Source organism: Clarias gariepinus, chromosome 6 (genome assembly GCF_024256425.1).
Source record: "Clarias gariepinus isolate MV-2021 ecotype Netherlands chromosome 6, CGAR_prim_01v2, whole genome shotgun sequence".
NCBI classification, from domain to species: Eukaryota; Metazoa; Chordata; class Actinopteri; order Siluriformes; family Clariidae; genus Clarias; species Clarias gariepinus.
Window position 1 is genome coordinate 12,390,818 of NC_071105.1, and position 24,809 is coordinate 12,415,626.

Here is a 24,809-nt window from a genome sequence, read left to right on the forward strand (position 1 = left end):
TGAAATAGCTCATGTGTGGGAGCCCACCAAAGGTCACTTGGACTAATGTCATGAGGTCATGGCAATCAATAAAAAAAATCATTCATTACAGCATCTAAAGATCAAAGAAACAAAAAGCATGAGTATCCTTTGAAATAGTGCTGATGTTAGTAATTAGTTACATTCAAAGATGTCCCTTTGATATTTTAAATTGGATGCGGCTTAGACATTTGACAATTCCAGATATCCCCATCATACTGTATTTGTGCATTAATTTTTTTTACATAATAATAGCAAACATTTATCATTAGGCAATAAATGCTTTTTTAGTGTGCAGAGAATGTGTTTTCACTCACACTATTGAATCACTGCATGAGGCTATAACCAAGAGGCTAAATATTTTATTAGCTCTTATTTTTACATATTAATAAAGAAAAGTGCATGAGAAAGTGAGATAATGAGTGATGTATTAATGGCATACCTAGTTCTCAAAAATGACAATTCTACTTCATTTTCTGGGATCATCCTTTTTTCTCTTTTCATTATTTGCATGTCAGCAAACAAAATAAAACAAACTGGATGCCTTGCAATAATGAGTGACATGTCCGAAAGCAAAGTGGAATCTTCTAGAGTCTTGCCTTTTGGTTTATCATTTTTCATTACCTAAAATTATTCATCCATTAAATATCAAGTGTCTAGAGGCCAGACGGTGCTTTTGTCTTTGCAATCTCTAAACATACTTGCACCATAACAATGTAGTTAAATGTAGCATTTAACTCATAGCAATATACACATATACACCAATAAGCCATTGATAACCAACATCAATATTGATAACCCATGTTAATGTCAGCATTAACCTTAACATTGATTATCAATTATATACCGGTAAACTGGTGACAGAATCATGGGCACCCAAGGCCCATCTGGTCTGATCTTATTAAAAAGCCAATATGACACAACTCGCACCAGAACACCAGAAAGACACCAGAACACCCCCCAAAGCATCCCCTTCAAGCATAACACAGAGTAGGCAAAGAGCACAATCCTGTCCACACAACCACCAAACACCCCAGAACCCAGTCCAATCGATCACCCATGTGATCCACCCATGCCTTACGGACAAGTCTGATCCATAGAGACCCAACAGTACCCAAAGAACCCACTGTCAACTTTCTGGTACCAGCACCAAAGAACAGACCCAGAGGTCTCATAGAGCCATCCTTCAGTGGCACATCTGCCCCAGTGGCACAAGATAAACCTACACCATAATGGGTTTAATGTTTTGCATTGTAATTCTATGACTGATCGGTGTAATGTTCAAATGTAAGCTCATAACTCTAAACAGGAAATTAGGGATACCAGTGGCTTTGCTAGAAAGTAATTTCTAATATGCTAGTTGTTGTATGTAAACCGAACTCCACCTCATAGTGTACAATGCAGCCTACAAACATGGCTGCCAATAATTCAAATGATCAAGACACACATTCTCACCAACCTGATTACTCATTTCACACCTGGATTGAATCATTTACACATACACACACATACCAAGAATATAAAACACCCTTAATATGCACAGTCACAGTGAAGTAAACTCTGTATTGTACTAAACTCTCATTTTGTCTTTGAAATCCTGGTTACTGCTGTTATTTCTGGTTTTTCCCTGGTCATGAATCTAGACTAGACCTTAAACTTTGTTGGCCTATAACCTGTTACATGATGCAATTCTTGCTCCTGATTGGTTATAATTGTTCCGTATGTTAATGCTAATTCTGTTTCTCATTTCAACCCCTGGAAATAAAAATAATGTTTGAATATTTTTCGCTGGGGAAGTTTAATAGATAATCATAGTTATGACTTCATTTGCCTTTTCTGTATATTTTAAACACTAAAGTGGAATTTTATACCACGCGTACAAAACCAGCGGCACTGCATGTGTGTTACGTTGACTGTCTGCAAATAAGCACTGAGAACTACCATAATATACAGTATGATGGCTTCAATTTTTACTCCTTATATGAATGCAACATTTGCACTAACACACATTTTTCCTAATATAGAAAGTTAGTTTGTCATTTGTTAGTTTTTTTGCAAAGTGCTCTAATTTCCTGTTCATTCATTTTCTGTAAATGATCAATTTGCCCTAGTCAGGGTTGCAGCAGATTGAGAACTTATCCCAAGAGCACTGTCTGTGTGACAGGAATACACTCTGGAAGAGACAACAGCCTATCTCATGCACACACACATTTACACATTCTTTCACAGCCAGGGCGTGAGAATTTAGAATAGCCACTCCACCCATGAATATCTTTTTGGGGAGCTGTGGAGAAACTACAGAACACAGAAAAAAAAATCCCTTTGTCATTCATGGCGTACCTCATTTTACCTGATATGAGAAGTAGGTGGAATTGCAAAACTTCAAAGAATGCTGAAACACTAGTTTTTTCCCTCTAGTTTCTTCATAGGATGATTTTGTTTGAAAGGAGATTTTGTAGCAATTTGTCATAAGACCAGCAACTGTATTACAATCAGATGTTTTAAAGGGATCATTACCACACAACTGATCTAATGAACTGACCTTGAACTGATATATATATATAGTACCCACTGTCAACTTTCCAGCACCACAGATGATAGATAGATAGCAAATCTATTTGTCAATTTTATTTGTATATCGCTTTTAACAATTGTCATTGTTGGTCGCAAAGCAACATCTGCCCCAGTGGCACAAGATAAACCTACACAATATATATATATATATATATAATATATATATATATATATATATATATATATATATATATATATATATATATATATATATATATATATATTAATATATATTATTGCACAAATTCTGTGCAAATGTCTATGAATAACCTGTTAACATTACGACTCACTGAGAGGTAAAGTGAACAACATCGATTATCTGGACATGGGTGGGATATATTAGGCAGCAAGTGAATATTGTCCCTGAATTGGATGTGTTGGAAGCAGAAAAAATGGGCAAGTATAAGGATTTAAGTGACTTTTACAGGGTCAGAGCATTCCAAAACTGCAGCTCTTGTGGGATGATCCCAGGCCCAGTACCAAAAGTGGCCCAAAGAAGGAAAACTGGTGAACTGCTAACAGGGTCATAGGAGGCCAAGGTTCACTGATGCGTGCAGGGAGTGGAGGCTGACCCATGCAGTCCAATCCAATAGAACAGAAGAAGGTGGTCTGGTCTGATGAGTCACATTTTCTTTTATATTATGTTGATGGTCTGATGCGTGTGCATTGCTTGTCTGGGGAAAAGAACGCACCAGGATGCACTATGCGAAGAATGTGACTTGCTGCCATATTCCACCAGAAGAAGCATTGCCTGCATTTGTGCTACTTACATGTATGTGGACATCAGGCAATGAATATTAGCCACGCACACACACCACACGAAGGAAGAAAGAGAGCATGAGAGTGAGAAAACTCCACATTCTGTTCATTTTTTTGCTTTGATAGTGTGAAAAGAGAAATTTATATATTTATCATCCAAATTATGAACAGAGTTTGTTTTTAGTGGCAGCAGTAGAATTTTAGTATTAACTTTAGTGTTTAGTGTATATTTACAGTCGGAACTCTTGGCTTTATGTCTTTAGTTGAATAATATTTTTAAGATAATGGAAGCAGCTGAGAGGAAGCTTTGTCATCTGTTCATAGGCATGGAGCTTGTTCACTTATCCGTCTGCTATGCAGATGATTTGACTGAAAGTTAATGCTAACTTATGTGCATTATGTGTTAAATACTTAAGATTTAGTCCATTTATTTGGAAACAATTGATTTCACAGAGATAAAAAAATAACAAACAGTTTATGGGCAATTTTAAGAAGCCTGTCCACCTACAGTCATGGGAGTTGTCAGAAAAGCAGAGAAACTGTGCTGCCTTCGATCAGATTTAATCTAAAGATATTATCCTCCAAATTTCGAATATTACACAAACCATACTACTCCTCATCCTTACTTCATTACTTCAATAATTGATAATTTCCAATGGTTTTCTGGATATATCCTTGTGTATATTATAAAGACTGTATGTAACCATAAAAGGTTGAAGGTGCTTTAATTTGGGCGAAAAGACAAAAGACTTGGTTTGAGTAGATGATTCTACTAGAAATAGGTCACCTTAAATGTCTTGTGATCCCTATTGTGCACATTCCCTTGACAATCTTTATTCTGTCTCAATATAATGTGACAGAAACAATATCTGGGTAATGTTCTGGCCATAGAACTGGAAGTCCATTAATTCACATTATAACACACCAGCAGCTGAGTGTGCTGCTGGCTTCTGAAGTGAAACTGTTTATTTTTTTTTTCATGATAGACACTTGTCTGTCCTACAAAGACAATTTGGACATCCTGCCAGGCATTCCATTCTCTTGCAGCCAAGATTTAGATTTAGTGTAATTCCATTAGGATTTAATAGTGGCACAGGCCATGTTGATATCAATGTCCCCAGCAGCTATCAATGCTAATACGATTTTGGCACAGTGCTATCTTCAGACTCTCAGTAAAAGGATGAGCACTGGGTAATTACGAGACTGAAACCAGGAACCTTGTGTCTGGTTCAGACTAAAGGGTCTTATCTAAAACAAACACTAAAATGCATAACCAAGACAAAGGAAAGGGTGTGAAGAGTCCTGAAGGGGACATTGACCTAACAAGCTGCTAATGGCCCAATGATTTTGTACCCCCCCACACACACACACACACACTGCTCATTAGCATCTGCTGAGAAAATGGCATTTGCAATGCACTGCACAGTTTGCTATTTAACTCATGGATTATATATCCTGGGAAATACAAACCACTGCCAGGCTCTCCGGAGGATCAGTGTTTCAGTTTCCTCAATTTTAATAGAAAACATTGAATAGTGGGCTTGCTCAAGTTATCTAGTCATATGACTCAATTTCATCATCCATGCATCATCCTTTAAAAAAATAAAAATAAAATCATGGAGGGAGGCAGCAGCAAGGCCATGGATTTGGCAGCAATTTTTAAAAGATTTTAATGATTTTGTTACATGATTTTATGATTATGTTAAAAGTATAATGACTTCCATGTTCAAAGTTTGGATTAATTTCCTGGAATAGAGATAAAAAGAAACTATTATCAACAACAAAACCAAAAAAAAAAAATTGTCCACAGATTTTTTTTTTTTTTCAAAGAATGAACTATAAGCTTTTATATCATAAACATCAATGTTATTTAAGGTTAACAAAAAAGTAATTTGTTTACAACTTTGGACATTTATGAGACTGGACATGAAAAGATTTATTAAAAATGTTCATCAGAGCATTTAGGCATAACATTTGGTATTTATGAGAATCTGTAAATTCTGAAAAAACATTCATATCTAATCTTTGGAAAAATGTGTTCCTGACTGTTGACAAAATTATGTAAAACTAATTAATTTAAATCTTTCCTGATTCACTTCAACTCACATCATTTCAATGGATCACTGTACTTTTATATACAGAGGTAGTATTGGCTCTGAGTTGCTGATCAGCTCGTCAGGGGTTTAAGCCATCATCAGGTCGCCACTGTTGGGTCCTTGGGCAAGACCATTAACTTGATGCCCCTCACATCCCAGCCACTGCATCTGCTGTCGGTTTCAATGTTAGTTGGAACAAAAAGATTTCGTCAGGAAGGTCATTCGACGTAAAACCGGGACCAAATCTTGTGGCTCAAATGATCTCAATAGGGATAAAATTAACAAAGCCAAAGACACTCAATTTTAAATTAAATTACAGAATTATAAAATATGAAAAACATATACCGATATGACATAAATGTACATATTTAGACAACTCAGCCATTGATTTGAGAATTTTTTTCCCTTCATCAAGGGGTCACCACCACTGTTTTCCGCCCAGTAGTATATTATATATATATATTTTAATTGATGATTCAAATAACTTCTACCTTGCTCTGAGAAAGTTTTTCTTGTTGTTTACTCATCACATCAGCTCTGTGGGTTTGCCTTTTACTAAATCAAAGTCAGCTATGCCTTTCTATGCGTCATATAATTCTACGGGTGATTTGGTGTGCATCAACATAGAGTAAGTATGCAAGAATGAAGAACATCAGTGTTTTCTGAAACATCTGTAAATCCGGCTGACATGTTTAGCTTACTAACAGTTTACAATACATCCTGTTTTGTTGTACACACACTTACATACATGCAAGAAGTAAACGGACACCCATAGATTTATGATAAAATGTATGCACCAAACTTTTTGAGCAAATATAGTTTGGCTATTAATACATTATCAATTCTTTAACTATTTAAGACTTTAAAGGCTAAAAAAAAACATCCTCCCTAGCTATTTGTCTCTGACACAGTCCATTCTCAGATTGACCAACAGTTATGCTCATTATTGTAGTCCAGACGTTCTGTGGTATTTAGACATGGATATACTGTATAAAGAAGTACACAATTTCCAAAGATTTTAATTTGCAAAATTTTTTTTTTTTTTACTTTACATAATATATATATATCAAGTCTTAATCATCTGAATAAAAAAAAATATATATGTTTAAAGAAGTTTACATTACAATTACAAAAAAAATTGTGCATTACACAATACTAGTCACATACACATTACACAATACTAGTCACATACACATTACACAAAACTAGTCACATACAAGCATTGTGATGTGATCACCATATGTATTTTACAATCAAATGGAGAGATGGCACTGTTACGCTCAAGACACAAAAAAAGCATATTCCTGCCTAAACTAGATCATCATATTTCTGAAATTATTTGTTAACTTTAACAGTGTGCAGGTTTTTCATTCTTTTTTAAAAAATTCACTCTTTCAAACTGAAAACATTAGAAATTTAAATATGATTTGTGGTTTGCTGAATAACCATAATTAGAGGAACAGTGCCTCAAAATGTTTGTGCACATTCCTGGACAGATGGATGCATGTGCGCTCCTCCTGACTCGGGGAAGAGAAGGAACCAAGAACATTAAGAGAAGAAGACAAAAAACAGAAAAACATTGTTTAGGAAAATATTGAGAAACATGGCAATGAGATCAATGTGGCCTCCACATTCCTCAGATCTCAATCTTGACAAGCATCTGAGGGTTGTACTGGACAAATTTCATCCATGGAGATCACACCTTGCATCTTACAGGACTTAAAGGATGTAGAGGTCTTGATGTGGTGGTTTTAATGTTTTGAATAATCTGATTGTGTGTCTATGTATGTGTGTGTATGTAAATCTATCTATCCATCTAGGAACCTTTGTAATCCAACTAGGGACCATGGAGGACAAATGGTGATTACCTTTGTATTTAGTCCCATTTTACAATAAACTCTGGTCAACTTTTACTAGGACATTTACACACATGGGCATTTTGGGAACGTTAGCCTAATTTGCATGTTTTTGGAATGTGGGAGGAAACCGGAGTACACAGAGGGAACCCACTAAGTATGGAGCATGCAAACTCCTTGCACACAGACCAATCAAACCCGGATACTGGAGGTGCAAGGCGTCATAACATTACATAACATGACAAACCACCAAACTCATCAAGACCTTTGAAGACTCAAGAGATTCAAGATTCAAGAATGTTATTTGTCACCTACATGGTTGTACAAGTACAACAGTAATGAAATGCAATTGCGGCCAACTCCAGGCTGTGGAGATTAATAATAAAGAAAAAGAAAAAAAAAACTCTTATAATAATAAGTATAAAAAAATAAGTATGTAAAAGACTATTTTTAAAAAAATATATACATTATAAATTATACAGAATATAAGATAAGATAAGATAAGAAGAACTTTATTTTTTCACAGGGAAATTCTTTTGTCTCAAGCATGCTCAATACAGCCAAGGAACAAGAAAAATAGAAATATACAGTAAGTAATAATAATAATAAAATGAAAACAGTATACATAAGTACAGTAAATATATATTTAAGTAAGTACAGTAAATATATTTTAATATAAATTAATATGAAATGAATATTCTGTATAATTTATATTTTAATTTATATATTTATATATAAAATGCGTGTGTATGTATGTATGTATGTAGGCTGAAATGAATTAACTTTATTACACTTGGTACAGTAGGCCTACAGTGCATAATTGATTACAATTGCAGTTGTATTGCTATAATGTCAAATTCTAAAAGGAATAGTGAACTGGGTTGTGATAAGCATTTAACTGTTGTCCTTCATGGATGCTTTTGAGAAAAAAAGATGTTGTTAATAATTAATTAATTAATTAATTAATTAGTTAATATTTTATCATTTTCAACAGCATCCATTTCTGTTTTATTTCAGGTTTGGCACCCAAGTAGGACTCGGTTTGTAGCCATTCAAGGAATAACACAAAAGTGGGTATGCTGTTAAAAAATATCAGTTTTGGTATGATAAGCTATCACTATAAAAAAAAAAAAAGATTATTTTTCCTATCTGCAATGATTAAAAATGAGATGAATTAAAGCAACAACAACAAAAAAAAACTTTTTTGTTAGAAACAATTTTTTTTACATAGTCTTGACACCTGATTCATTTATCATAAATGCTTAAACATATGTTTACAGACAACATAACCATATCAATAATTAAATGTTTGATTTTGCTTAAATAAAAAGCTAAAATTAAATCCCTGCTGATCTACAGTGTCTGTCTTCTAAATTTGCATATCGCTCCACAGCTATGTTCACTGGATGCCCTGTATTGTATGATATGTTAGTGACCAAAACAAAATGCTGCCCTAGATCAGGATGCTTTTATTAATGGAAAGATTAAACTAAAAATACAGGTTGCTGTAAACTGCACCAATTTGACCTGTATGGAACTCCACGAGATGTGACTCAATCTGCCATGCCTATTTATAGATGTGTCCTGTTGATTTTAGTCTCTGATTGCAATAAATTTCCAATTAGATCAAAGTATCCAAATAACAGACTTCCACATAAATCATTCTATTCTGCAGATCACATGGGATAATACTTACCAAGGGAATTTTCTGTTTCACACCAGTTCCTATTGCCAGAGGTTTCCTGGATTTTATATCACTCACATACTGTGCATATTGAATGTTTATTTTGGAAGATATTCTGCTAAAACACGCCTATTTCCCATATGTATTCAGAGTTAGACACCCTGTTTATTTATTCATAATTATTTACAAGGTTTATGTCTCTCTACTTTCTTGTACATCATTATTGTCATCTGTTAAAGCCACTGTTTCCTTTAGTGGAACAAATTATTTCTGTCTCAAAATATTTGAAAGTGGAAATGACTGAATATTGCAGAACTAAATGAAAAGCCAGTTACTTGTTATAGCCTAATAACTGTGATCCGTCTACTTTTAGCTTTGTTACACTATTAACGTTGCTCCTTTTGTCAATATAACCTGTAATCATTAAGTACATAGTCTTCTATATAGATTGTAATTTACATTCGTAAACTAACAAATAGCAAGGACATTTCTTTTTGTATTTGAGTTTATTTAATGAATATGAGGTAATAGATCAGAATTTTAGCTTTTTTTGCCCAGTATTTAAATGTGTTAAACAACTTTGAGCATTGTACCATTGGTAGCAGACCAACCAATCTCTAGTTGAGCGAAGATATTGGAAACATGATATTTGCTTGTATATCCCTTGCGATAACTGCACCAATCTAGGAACCCACTGACATCACCGAACTGTTGCATTCTTTTTTCGTGAAGTTTTCCAGGCTTGTACTCCAGTCTTATTAAGTTGATATTTGTTTTGGGGATTTTATTCCTTTAGTCTCCATCTCAGCATGTGGTTTAAGTTAAAGTCTGGTGATTGACTTGAGCAGTCTAAGAATTTCCACCATTTCCCCTTGATGAGCAACTTGGGTTTTGGGTCATTGTCTTGCTGCATGATGAATATTGTTCAGCTGGACATTTATGTAGTTTTCTGACCAGTGCAATAAAAAAAAAAGAAATAATGCAAGTACTAGTCAGCATCTATGAACCTCTGTAATCCAACTAGGGACCATGGAGGACAAATGGTGATTACCTTTGCATTTAGTCTCATTTTACGATTAACTTTGGTCAACTTTTTTAGGACATTCACACACTATCGGCAATTTGGGAACGTTAGCCTAATCTGCATGTTTATTGACCCCGCGGCAGGAATCAAGCCCGGATCCTGGAGGTGCAAGGCGTTATAACATTAAATAACATGACAAACCACCAAACTTATCAAGACCTCTGAAGACTCAAGTGATTTAAGACTCAAGAATGTTTTTTGTCACCTAGAAAAAGAAAAGAAAACTCTTATTATAATAATAATAAGAAGAATAAAACATGTAAAACATAAAAAAATTTACAAGATAAAAATAAGAATAAAAGAATAACCATTTCCCCTTGATGAGAAACTTGGGTTTGGGGTCATTGTCTTGCTGCATGATGAATATTATTTAGCTGCACATTTATGTAGTTTTTTGCACAGTGCAAAAAAAAAAAAGAAATCATGCAAGTACTAGGCAGTAGCTTCAGTAATGAAGATGGATTGAGGGATGCTTATATAAGATAGGGCAGTTTCAATTGCAAGTGTTTGATGGTTTTCTTGGCAATGGAATTGTTTTTGCCCTTTTGTTTCTTCGGGGTCCTTTGCCAAGCCTTTTAAGCTTGTCATTTAGAATTACAAGTGACCTTGATAACCAGGAAGCATACTCAACAAAAGGGTTGTAAATGCATTTGGCTTGTGTTTGGCTTTGTGTTAGGACAAGCCTCTATTAATGTTTTGTTACATCCTTTAACCATATTGCATTCTCTCTGTATGTTGATCGGGTGGGCAATATTCTCATTGCTAGTTTGCCCATGTTTAATTATGAAGAATACCTGCATTACGTAGGGTACCAATCTTAGCATCTAGCTAGCTAAACTACCAAGGTAATGAAAGGCTAACAATGATATCTGCTCATCGTTTCATCTTTCGTCAAATCTTGTTGCCGTAAATCTCTACTAGACACACTCTTGCTATTAACAGCATTAACTTTTTAAACAAATTGTTTAAAATATTTGAAAATAATGTTTATCAGTAACTTGGCCAGACAGATATCAAGTAAAATAATATGTTACTTTGTGGAGTACTTGTTCTTTTGTACCTAAAGTACGTTTTAGAGCATATACTTTCAATTTCATATGTTGTGTGTAAATTTTCCATGGGATTAGTAGTTTCTGAAAAACTTAAACCAGCTGATCTGGTACCTTCATCCATGCCATGATCAGAGTCACAGAGATTACACTGTTTCTCCATTCTGATGTTTGATGTGAATCTGGATTTTTGTTTTTTTTTGTGACGTTGTCACATGATTGGCTGAATAGTTAATTGCATCACAAATGTTCATTGTGTGTGTGTGTGTGTGTGTGTGTGTGTGTGTATTTATATACATATACACTAGTATAGGTGTAAATGATGTTTGTTTTACCACTTTACGATCACAAGGACAATTCATTGACATTTCAGTCATTTGTCTTTCAAGACCATGGGGAAGACATCAAATGCCTTTGTCCCCTGCAGTTGGATTACATAACATGCGTCACATTGAATAATGAAATGTGAGTCACCTTCAGCTGTAAACCAAAGAACAATCTTTCCGCCTGCTTTATAAGTTGCAGATGTTCAAATTCTCCTTTAATTTTCCTTTAACCAAAGTCTGCCACTCATTATATTACAGATATCAGATCACCTTGTTAGTACAAAGTTTACCATGACGCTAGTCCATTTATTAGTGAGATCAGTTAATGTTTGAACAGAGAATGCTGATATCCTCAAAGGCCCTGAATAAGTAGTAACTGCAGTTTATGATCCTCCCATTTGAAAGATATGTTTGTATTTACAAGATCTAAGCGTGTGGCATATCTTCAGAGATTACCGATATGCATGAAGTGATAATAGTGCAGGTGCTGGAGTTTCTTGCATATTTGTGTTTCATTTTCTTTAGGTAGGCAAAGGGAAAAACACGAATGATGTTTCATTTGTATTTTTCTGTGTTAATATTCAGTGGCCTCCCCAGGAAGAGTAGCGTCAGCAAAAGCTCAGCATGAGGCTTTTTCCTCATTTCTTCCAATGAACCTTTACTCATCTGCTACTATTCATCAAGTGAATCATCTAATTCAGGTGGCCCTGTTCTGAATTTCTTAGTTTATCTGTTTCTCTACATATTATACACTATATTTTCACGAATGCATTCAAGACTCCCAAATGTACTTTTCCACGTGTACACAAACAGTTAATCGGGTGGGTCTTGTAAAAGCAGAACACTACCAGATCAAAGTTTAAACAAATGTCGAATATTAATCAATAATCAATAATTAAAATGTATTTGACAGGATGATAATAGCACTGTAGAGTGTTTACATTTCCGAAGACTTGCTGCAATATTCTCATCGCTAGATTTGGCATTTGTCCCAAATGTTCTCTCTAATGGTACCGGCTTTTTCCAAACAACCAAGACTGTTTACCCCGATGACAGATAAAGTGAACACAACCTCATTCACATGGATGGGGAACGGATAGCATCATTAGTTGGCAATCCTGTGATCTCCTCCTTGACTCCAGTCCCATAGGAGGATTTAATTTTAGGGAATCCAGCTCACTGTATGCGAAGATTTTGATTTTGGATAGGAAAAACCTCTTTACCTAGAAAAAAAAAAAGTGAATCATAACTGTGTTTTGAAACTACGAATTACATAGGACCTCTAGAGCTAGACAGGGAACATCTGGAGAGCAAGCCCTCCTCAGAGAGGCTTAAAGTCGAGCAGCTGGACAGAGTGAGTAGTCAGAAGTTGTTCTGTGCTGAAGTGGAAGATGAATTCTGCTCTTTTACTTCGTGCTCTAGCCCAACTCTTGTTGCTGGCTACTATTATTCACACCCAGCCCCACTACTTCCACGGAGAGGAATGGGTCAACGCTTGGCGCCAGGGATTTAACTTCCAGTGCCCTCATGGCGAGGCGCTTGTGGCCGTCAAGAGCTATTTCAGTGAAGGAGAGGGCTCGGACCGTCTCTGGAGCTTTGAATGTCAGCCGACCCCAACAACCCTTGGGGAGCCCAGCGCGTGCTGGTGGGATGATCTTAACCTTGCTGGCATGGAGTGGTAAGTCTGTTTGTATCTTCAAGGACATGGAATGTTCAAAATGTGTGTGTGTTTGTGTGTGTGTCTAATTTGTAAGGACATATCCTGAAGGACAGAGAAACAGAAGGTGGAAAGCAATCTTATCTGGGCTGAATAAAAAGCAAAATTAGACTGAAACGTTTTGTGTGTCTCAGTCTCCCTTACCCCCCCTAACACTATCCACTGAGTTAATATGAAATGTAACTCATTTCTAGTATGAAAGAACAGAATTCAATCGTTCTATGAATTCACTGCAGTATTTATTTAATCAAAACTTTTTAGGTATAATGTATTTATTTCACATCTAATGCAGAGAAAGAAACCAAATGAGTCTCTAAAGGCTGTCCCTAACAAAGGATGTTTCAGTATGAGCCGGTGAGAGAAGCAGTTTTGTATAAATCTGTCTCAACTAAACAAAAATGTTTTCCAGAGCTCTGCATTAAGGCTCCAAATTAGATTTAACTTCTGGAGTCAAAACCCGAACATCTGGAGCGCACACAGTTCCCAGTGATGCTTCATGAGAAGCAGCTGGATAGCTTCGATATGAATGCGTTAGATTATTAAACAACTTTTTATTACTTGCACATATATCTAAAATTTTAATTTGCCACTGTGCAAAGAGGACTGCGTATGTTTGTTGTATACACAGAAAAAAAATCTCATACTTATATATTGTGACCATGAAATGTATCAGTCTATCAAAATATTTTCATTTTACTGTTGCTGTATGTTCAGTCTTATCCTGATGCAATGCTGCAGAACCCGTGTCTCCTGTGTTTTGGTAAGAGCTCATATGTGAATAGTCGTGGAAAGCTGAGATAAAACATCGCTTTCCAGCTGTTTGCAAAGCCAGACCGTTGCTGTGGAAACATCACTGTTATTTGTTTACCATGGAGGAAAATAACGTTGAAAGCCAACCAAACCAGACTGAAATGAGACAAACAGACACTTTGGTTAAGTCAGGACTTGCACAAGGCATTTTACCTCAGCCATGTTTTAAAGCCCAGTCAAGCATTGGCCTGAGAAAACACATGAGGGAAACATTCACACAAGGCCTTGTGTGATGCCAAAAGGAATTTTTATGAGTGGACATTGGGCATGTGCAGCAAACAACATAGTGTTCAAATCCCTTAGTTGTAAAGGTATTGAAATTTACCTTTGATTTTGGTTGTTCAAATGATACCTTACACTAAAATCTAAACCAGACAAGAGACTGACAGATGTCATATATACGTACCATTATTAAAGGAAGGAAATTATAGTCAAGGGAAATAAATATGTCAAATTCATGCTTAAAACTTGAAAGTATTCAGATTAAAAGTAAAAAAAAAGAAAAGAAAAATTACCCCCCCCCCCCCTTCTTTTTTAAAAGGAAACATATTATGTAAAATTATTATTATTTTTTTGTCAATTTAAATGTTGAGATCCAGGCTCCAGTGTACATGTGACCTCATCTTATAATGAAACCGCAGGTTTGGAAGAGAAGTGAAACAAAGATGGTGTGGGGTTTGAACAAATCTGAGGGGTAATTCAGCTGGAGCATGTACACACATTCTGAGGCATATGCTTACTTGTTAAAATAGTAAAATATGGGACTTTTAACACAAATACACTATTTAACATTTAAGTTGTAGCATGAGATAGTTAGCCACTGGAAAAGATGCTAGTCAAAACTGACATTAGCATAAACTTTTAAAAAATATAACCTATTAATGTTAGCAAAAGTGCACTTTCTCTAATTAGATCAGGTTCATAACTTCTAGAAAGCCATAGGATATACTTTATTTTTAAACAAGCCTTTGCTAACTTTAGCATATGTAACTTTAGCATCCGAGTTCAATTCCCGCATGTCTGTGTGTTTGGGGTTTACATGTTCTCCCCATGCTTGGTGGGTTTCCACCAGTTACTCCAGTTTCCTCCCATAGTTCAGAGACATGCAGATTAGGCTAAATGGCATTCCAAAATTGCCTTAGTGTGTGAATGTTGACCAGGTGTGCCATTATGATTGTAAAAATGGGAATAAATACTATGGTAATCATCATTTGTCTCGCAGGAGGATCTTAGTTAAACTTCCTAGAGTTTTCTAGATGCATGGATGGAAAGTATAAATTCCCCACAACACTAATACATAAATACAGTAACGATGTACAATTTTCAAAAACTTGTTTCACCCTGGCTTTCATCACATACTCAAAGGTACTATGACAGGAATCATTTGGAGTATATGATATCAAAGGATCTAAACTTACTTAACTTAGTAGTTCTGTGACGTAATGTGATGTACATTTTAGTCATTTTGCAGGCTGACAATAACACAGCTCATGTTTCAGCTTTGGACATCACCCATGATCATATTTTCAATACCTTGAATGTTTCAAGAAATTTGAGAGCTTTACTGACCTTTTTATGTGGAAAATAGTTTTGTTTCCTGTTTGAACGGTTGTATCCTCAACCATACACCCTTTTTAGAACCATATAACCTTATATCCTAGCTGAAACCCAATGATAACCTGACACTGAAAAGACACTTTCTCTTCATCCACTGCTTTCAGCTTGTGACAATGTAAAGCACCCAGTGTCAGGACAGATGCCGGATGAGACAAGTCCTGTTGGAGAAAAAGAGATTATGAAAGTTGCAGTAATTTAGCATGGTTTCAATTCCTCACCTGTTCACATTCCGCATGGAACGTTTTAAGCTGATTTCAGTAGGCATGTTATTTCTGTAGAGTAATGAGCTGTGGTGGAGGTCTAAGCATAAACACGGCTGAACCACAAGTTTAACTTTGCATGGTAATTTTAATCAAGATCTCTTTTATTCACAATGTTACATCATTTCCATTTGTTTAGACATATTTGGTGTTGGTCAGTCAGGCTGGGAACAATGGGATTTATAATATACAGTATATTATGTAGAACACATATCACAGTAAACCGAAGTACAATCAGTGCAAGCGTGACCAAAAAAATCAGTGGCCAAAAAAAAAACACAGTTAGTAGACTAGTAGAATAACAGTTACAGATGCTAATGTTTAAAAGCAAAAACAGATTGTAATTTACATTTCAAATAAGTATCTATTAATGTAATGAACCTATTTTTACATTGTTTTTGCGTTTCAAGAAAATCTCTTTCCAGTCAAACTGGATTTTTATTATAGCAGTTATTTAAAGTGAAGAGACCAGAGAATGTAATTCTACATTAGGATTAATTAGTAGTAGTGGTAAGGGTGTCATGTTGAGGTTGTGCAATAAATGTCGACACCTAGATTGATCCCATCCCATCCTATTTCTGTAAAAACAGACTGATCTTATAAAGCACTTGAAGCTGCTCATGTTCCACTAATATCGGTAAAGGCCAGGCTGTGCATATGCCACAAACTCCCCAGTGTTAAATTAACACCTAAAGCATTTAATTGGGTACAGATGGTCACTTTGAAAGACCTCAAATCCATGGCAGAGATTTGTGTACTTGATTGTAAAAAGCTTTAATTTAAATGGCCCTTCAAAAGACATTTTTTTTTCACAGCAATCCGCAAGACTCCCTTGTCCATCCTAATGAGTCTTGGAATTTGTGGCACAGCATGGGAAGGTTTAGCTTTGTACTTAAATGGACAGTTATATCAAGTGACGTGGAGGAAATCCACATCTGCTCCAATGCTCTCTACTACTTGTGTCCGACAAGAACAGAAGGTCCCCTTCTGTTCTGCTCTGTACTTAATGTCCTGGTGAGATCATGTCCTCACTCCAATGCTATGCGGATAACACTCAATTCATTTTCTCCTTCACTTCCTCAAAAAATTTTATTTTCTCTCAGATCTTAGCCTGTCTGTCTGACAGACATATCATCATGGATGACAGCTCATCATAATCTCAGCCAAAGTGAACTGATGTTCACCTTATGTGAGTCATGCCGATACCAGGATCATGTGATCTACCTGGACAACTCTCTGAATATATCCTTCCGTCACTGCATGCACCTTGGGGGACCTTTGAGTAACCAAAGAAAGTCAACTGCCCTTTTCCGCCACTCAGGTGCTTGTTCATTCCCTTGTGCTTTTGTAACCTGACTACTTCAACTCACCCCTAGCAGGTCTGCCTCTAAGTGCCAGTTAACATCTGCACCTGATTAGGAAAGCAGCTGCACAACTTGTTTTGCTGCCTACAATGCCAAAAGTGGACCAATTAGTATGAAGCACTTATTTCACCCTGGACTGCACCATGTTCCCTCTGATTCCCTTGCACCACTTTACTGATCACACCATCTCAAAGCACAAGGAAGGCATAAATCAAGACTCTCCTCAGTTCTGGCACCTAGGTGGTGGAATGAACTTCCTCTGGACATACGAACAACTAGGTCACTGGCAGTCTTCAAAAGACATTTAAAGAAAGCACCTTTTTAAAAGTATTTAGCACTGAATAAGTGTTTTCTATGTGCTTTTACATGACATCATCAAGAGAGTTTTTAGACTGATGGTACATTTGTTACTTTGAATAACTTTATTGCGTTGGTTTTATGCAACAACAAAAAAAATGGCCACAGCAACAGGAGCTTTTAATTAGACCAATAAGTCCAAATGTGAAGGATTTAGTATTATTAAAAGCAGTTTTCTGGAGTGATTTTGTTTTTTCCAAAAACATTTTCCTTGTATGTTGTAGCAGCACAATTTCCCTTCCCTTTCCTGAAACTAAGCAGCTTGTTCGTGTTCCAGCATGGCAAGGTTCCTGGTCACAAAATGAGCTGCCATGGTTGGAGTGGAAGAATTTGAGAGTCCTGCACAGAGCCCTGACCTCAACCCCAGTGCGCAGCTATAAGATAAAATGAAACACAGGCTGCAAAACAGGCCTCCAGTGCCTGTCCTCACTAATGTTCTTGGAGCTGAATGAGGACAAATCCTCACAGTCATGATCCAGCATCTATTGGAAAGCCATCCCAGGAGAGTGAAGGTTATTGTAAAGGGGAAGAACATTTTACAAAGGGATGTTCAAAAGGCAGATATTGGTGTTATGGTCAGGTTGCCAAAAAACAACTGGGCATATAGTGTATTTGCAGATTAAATAGTGTAGAAATGATAAATTAGATACTGTCATTCATACATCACACCATGACACTAACTAGACCACCAATGGGTGAACTAAATAACATTGATTTTTTAATAATATACCAGTAAACTCATGATAGGATCATGAGAACCAAGAATCACCTCATCAGCTCATCTGGTCCCACTTCACAAAAAAAAAATAGATCACAAATTGCTGAAAGTAGTTAATGCTGGCTATGATAGAAAGGTATCAGAACGCCCAGTGCACCACAGCCCACAGATCTCAATCTGATTGAGCATCCATGAAATGCTACAGACAAGCAAATCTGGGCTCTAGTGAGGCCCTACCCCGCAACCCACAGCACCCAAAGGATCCACCACTAATATGCAGGTGCCAGACACCACACCTCACCCTTAGAGATGTTGTGCAGTCATGCCCCGAGGAGCCAGAGCCACCCTGGTGGCACAAGGGAAACCCGACCAATATTAGGCTTAATGTTTTGCATTTTAATATTATGCTTGATCCCTGTATAATGTATATATATATATATATATATATATATATATATATATATATATATATATAAATGGCACATCATTTAGTTTTCCATGCTACTAAAAATGAACAATAGGAAAGATTCCTATTAGCACAAAATAGATGCCCTTATTGTGCAGTAATTGTGACCTTTGCTCCGCATAACTGTGTTGTTGCATTAATAGATTAATGTGATGGTAATGATGGTGGTTTGCGTGTGTGTGTGTGTGTGAAAAATACAAAGCAGAATATATAATTTGCCAAGATCCATTCAACAGCATGCAACAAGGCACATTTTAAATTCACAAGAAAAATGCACAATAACACACATTTAGGATGGCAATAAATTATTTGTATGCACATTTCATTATAAAGAATAATGCATTCAATATTCAGAAGACAGAATCCAGGCGAAGCATAGTTGTGAGACTTTAAGGGTTAAAGGTCTAACTTAAGACTCAGATTTATCTCACAATCTGCCAGTCACTTAACAGATTAACCAGTTATCATTTATCAACAATTAGTGCAATTATTCATGTTTATACATATTAACCAACATTTTAAGAATTGTATGAATGTAACTAAATAAACTTTTTTCATTCTTAAGAATAAACTGATAACGTGTCCTAAACAGATAGAAATGCAGATGTGAATTGAAGGCACGTTAATGTTTTTTTCCTCTTTATTTTGTTCAGACTGATTTCTCCTTCCTTTGATCTTCCATGCATGATATACAGTATGTCTGGATTGTGGGTTGCAATGGCCTGCCTGTTGCTTTAATCAAAGGATGGAGGTTTGCTCTGCTCTGCAACTTTAGCTCTATGTTTGTTGCCATTGTTCTGAGCAGTCTGAGGATTGCTTGAACCTCTGTGCTGCAATGGGCCTATGCTTTCTTTGTGGCAATTGACCATTTTAAAATAATAATAAAGCTGTCACTTTCCAGCAGAGTAACCCAACCTCATAGCTCATGGAGATCACACACTCTGAACAATACAGCATATCTCTGTTGCAGTCACATTATTATTTTTTTAAGTGTCTTACCATGGAACATTTATTGCAAATGTTTTCATCATTCTTTATTGGCATAAAGTAAGCAAACATACATGACAATTTATTTGTTGCAATATACTGTATGCAAGAAAACACCCTACTTTTGCAGCAGGTCTGTGTTTAAGGCCGACTTTCCATAAAGAAAAGGAAAGCCTTTCTAATGAACACCATGCACACTTTTAGATCAAATATGAGCACTGGCAAAGATATGTATTTTTGTAGGACAAAACAGATACAGATACTGATACTGCATTACACCGCTAGTCCATTTCATGCAATCACGCCATAAAACACAATAGAACATTGAAACACATCACCACATTTAAGGCTGAGTCAGATCCAGCTGTGGAGAGCAACATGACATGGAAAAAGCAGATATTTTTGTGTGTTTTAAACAAAAGTAGGCTGTAAGAAAAGTCGATAGCAATTAGACTTGATGAAGTGTTATCAATTTCTGAATATAAATCATTTATTTGATATTTACCAGTAAAGAAATTATGTTTAGACATGACTGAAAGAGGCAGAAATTAATATGATCCTTACTGTCTCTTTAAAATATGTATACTCCAATGCTTACACATTTTAAAAGAACAGTGTGGGTCAGGGTTCATCATGAATACAGCTCAAGTACAGGTTTACAGGTTTTTTCTGTGAAATGTTTTAACCCCAAAATACTGTACGAACATGTGTATAATTCATGCACATTAAATTTGGTAAGCGCAAAAAACATCTGGTAAGTTAAGTACTTTCAGTTAAACCATGTTGGCTATGATTGCAACATTCAGGCAGACAAATGATGTTTTAATTAGGAAAATGCACTGCTTGCATGGACAGGACAAAGGGAGATAGTGCTTAGTGCCTTTAGGTCCTAGAGGAGCATCTCAACCTGTTCTTTCCTGTTACAAGAACATACATTGTAAAATTAATTGGGCTCTGCATTCTCGCCATGGATTCCCCCTCAAATCTGCCTTCTATAGGAGATTTCCTTTGACCTGGAGCCATGCAGTCTCAACCTCCCTTTGCTTGCCCAGGCCAGATGGGGCTTTGAGAATACACAGTTAGACATGTTCCCTGTTGGGAATTGTCAATTAAAAAAAAATCTGAACAGGCTGCTCTTTACAATCAAACATCAAACCTTTTGCATCTAAAATAATTGTCAGTACATGCATGGGGAAATTAATAATACCTAAATAACGGCTTAGCTGTTGTTTCTCTTATCACCTTGTTAGCTCATGTTGGCAAGTTGGCTCATGTCATTATTTTAGTCTGTTCACAATTACACTAAAAAAAAAAGGTTTACAAGAAACCACTGGGGGACAAACGCTGTGTTCATTTAGTTTAGGAATACGTTCATGTATATGTGAAAGGAACCTCACACAAGTCCAATAAGTATTAAACGGAACCTTTGTGATAACCGTGATGTGGATGATTGAGAATCTCCACAAACGTTGAGCTCATATAATGAAGACAGTGCCCCTTGGGAAGCACTATGTTTCCTATTGAACTTGACTTTCTAAATAAATGTCATAAACATCTAGGTGTAATAAATACCAGATAATATGAGATATTATAGTCAAAAATAAATGTTGTTTTCAAGCTTGATAATCTCTAGGGCCCGTGGTCTTTATCAGCAGCTGGGAGGGTCTCACCCTTCACGCTCCAGAAAGAGTCTCTTAGGAGTGCACACCTATAAAAAAAAAAAACGTTCCACTGAGATCCGCCAGTTCCTCTCTCCATTGGTGGAACTGATTCCCCTGGCGTCAGCGTTGCCATGACAAAAAGCCAGAGTTGCTGGTGGCCTGATGGTGGCAGCTCTGTTGTGATGACAACATCCTGTATGGGCCATACACAAGCAGTAACTATCAACAAACCTGTATTTACGGAAAACCATGTTAGAGCTTCTTGTTTCTTACCACACCTATGACATTATCTTCATCAGTTTAGGTTTGGTTTTTGACCTCAAGGATTCTTCTGTATTATTGACAGATTAAATCAATTCAAGTCCACAACCTGCTGCAAAATGGAAATGTAATTGCGGTGGGTTGCAGAAATATGACCAATACAGGTCAACAAACTGCTAGAGCACTGGTTACAAATACACTGGTTACTGTAATCAGAGGCTGCAGAAGCACTTTGATTGCAAAAACAAAAGGGCTTGGCTATAAATCTGAAGAAAGAATGCAGGAGAAATTTTTCCTTATAAATAAGCAGATATGTTGTATATTAATTTAATAGTTGATCTTTATTATATACCATACAATATTGTTGTAGAATAATAATATATTTAAATATGATATAATATAATATAATTGAGTATGGTGTAGTATAGTATAATATAGAACACTATAGTATAGGATAGTTTGGCGATACCCTGCAGTAATACATTGTGATGATAAATAATGATAAATAAATAATGATAAATAAGGAGATAGTATATGGATATATAAGGATATAGTATATGGCTAAATGTTTGTGAACATCTCACCATCACACACATGCTTTTTGAACATGTAAATGGAGAAAAACACATTTGGGTAAACTGGTCATCTATATACATATAGTATACAGTAGTATAGTGTAATACACCATAGCATAGGGTATTTTCACCATAGCACCGGTATAGGCTCTATTTGACAATATTGTAAATGATTTTCTAAGCTATAAATTTGTGTATGTAGTCGTATTGGGGGTATATTTGTTAAAATTTTAACATTGTATTTTATTTCTGATCAAATGAACTAAATGAACTAAATGACTCAAAAAAAAAAAAGATTTGTTCAATTTGATGGACGAGATTCAAAGAACCGAGTCACTAAAATTATCCAAACTTCTGGTACTACCATCCAACTTCCGCTTGACACATCTGGCAACAGATATACTTTATCCGCCGTTTCTGGGGTAGCTATTTATAGGCTCAGGTTGCCAGTTCAGTACCTGATTGTATCTGTGCACATTGTTGAGTCCCAACAGTGGTGACTTGTCGGCATTGGGGTCTTGAACCTGGGACTTCCTGGGCTGTAGTCCAACACCTTAACCATCGAGTGACCTCTGCCTCCTTTCCAGGACTGAAATTGGATTGGTAGAAAGATAATGTTTTGTATGCTACTCAGAGGATTTAAGATATTGTAAAATAAAATCTTATTTCAATTCTAATTTCAAAATCATTTCAAATCAATTTCTTGGATGGTGCAGGTTTATTTTAATAAAATACATATATTGACAATTCCTCTTAAATTAGTGGAAATTTAACCCCTATAAATCTTGTATCGTAAATTGTAATATAATGGAATTATGTCAAAAGTACTAAATACATTCTAGAGATTTTCTTTTGTTGTTGTTGTTATCACACCCTGTGAGTAGGACTTTTATTTAAAGCGATAGTTTGGAGTTTTTCAAGTAAAATGAGGTGCGTATAAGCACATTACGATAGTTTTTTTCAAAAATGTTCTTGCTCCTATTCCTGAAGTTTGTCACCCGGAACCGGAGTACCATGTAAGTAATCGGGGGCAAATTCCACAACCCTCGTTTCATACAAGGAATGCATTTCAAAGTTCAGCTGAGACTCATATGACTCTTTTGCAGTCCCACTGAGCTAAACTGAGTTGATATCATTCAAAGTTACAGTCCATTTAGTGAAAACTCTTTCCCCTAACCATATGACTAGTTCCGTTTTGCCATACACCTATTTCCAGTTATTCATAGGACTAGTTCTGATTACTTACATTAGATGTGTGTCAAACTTCAATATATCCCTTTAACATGCTAACATGGTGACATAAGCATGCCTTATTGGTCAATTTGCAGCACCTAACTATTCAGTCTTACGTTTAATTTCTGGTGTTTTCCTGTAGGACCTCCACATGCAGTGACAATGGTATAGTGGCTGGAGTGCAGAGTCAGTACTTTCCTTCTACTCTGGACCGGGAGTGGCGGTTCTACTGTTGCCGCTACGGTAAAAGATGCCCTTATTCCTGCTGGTAAGTAGGAAAACACTTGGACTTTTAAAAGGGTTAAAGTTATTGGTCTTTAATTACAGTCACACAGGATTCAGAAAGCAATTTCACCCAAATGTACACTCACTCTTTGAGCAATAATCACCTTTTCCTTCATCATCATCAACAGGAAGACCTCTGACTATCCAGAGTACCACAAGGAGGAGGCTGAAATGATCGTCCCTGCTTATGGCTACTTCATCCGAGGTGCTCAGACCACCTTTAGCGGCGTGCTCAGGTATGTATTAGTGTCTCAGTTTAATTTCATTTTCATGTTCAAATGGTACTTGATGAAGTAAATCTCATCTCATTAGACGCACCCGTTTACTCTTTTCCAGGGATCGCCAGTGGAAGTACATCCTGTGCAGGATGACAGACTATGATTGTGAATTTCAAAACTTATAAGTCTGGAATTTGTTAAGCACAACAATCCAAAAAGTCCACATAAATAACCACGGACTTAAAGATTTTATTAGAAAAAATTTTTTACACAATTATAATATTAATTGTCCATGTAATACAAGTCAAAACACTTTTATAACCTAGGAATTTATATGGTTAATTTTTATGTGAGACATTATTACATTTTATGTAATCCTGCATGGTTTAAGAGTCTGATCTTGATTTGCATAACATAAGGTCGCATTAGTACAAACATCCAAACTAGTTCTATACCTACAATGTGTTTCTTCTATGTATGGATTGTAAAGCTGAATCAAAGCACTGTGGATGGCATGACATCTACATCACCTGTTTTGACAAAAGAAAGTTATTGCAGTGTATCGTATTTGGTCCCAATAAAGCATTTTTTCTTAAGAGCTTGGATTTTCCTCATTTAGAAAGCAATTTCACCCAAATGTGCACTCACTATTTTGAGCAATAATCACCTTTTTCGTCGTCATCATCATCAACAGGAAGACCTCAGACTATCCAGAGTACCTCATATAGAAAATGACCTTAAAAAATCTATGTAGTACTTTTCTATTGGCTGTATTTTATGAGAAAATATTTGTTACTTCCACACTTCTGTGTGCAATGCATGTTACTGGTGTAT

General features: G+C 36.0%; 1 protein-coding gene across 1 annotated transcript; it reads left to right on the forward strand.

Moving 5' to 3' along the window:
- Positions 1 to 12,680: 12,680 nt before the first annotated feature.
- On the forward strand, positions 12,681 to 24,571 carry dpt (dermatopontin). The gene is made up of 4 exons (XM_053497641.1): positions 12,681 to 13,124; positions 23,615 to 23,740; positions 23,886 to 23,993; positions 24,094 to 24,571. The coding sequence occupies exons 1-4, from the start codon at positions 12,838 to 12,840 to the stop codon at positions 24,158 to 24,160; spliced, it is 588 nt and encodes a 195-aa protein (XP_053353616.1). The 5' UTR covers positions 12,681 to 12,837; the 3' UTR covers positions 24,161 to 24,571.
- The last annotated feature ends 238 nt before the right edge of the window (positions 24,572 to 24,809 follow it).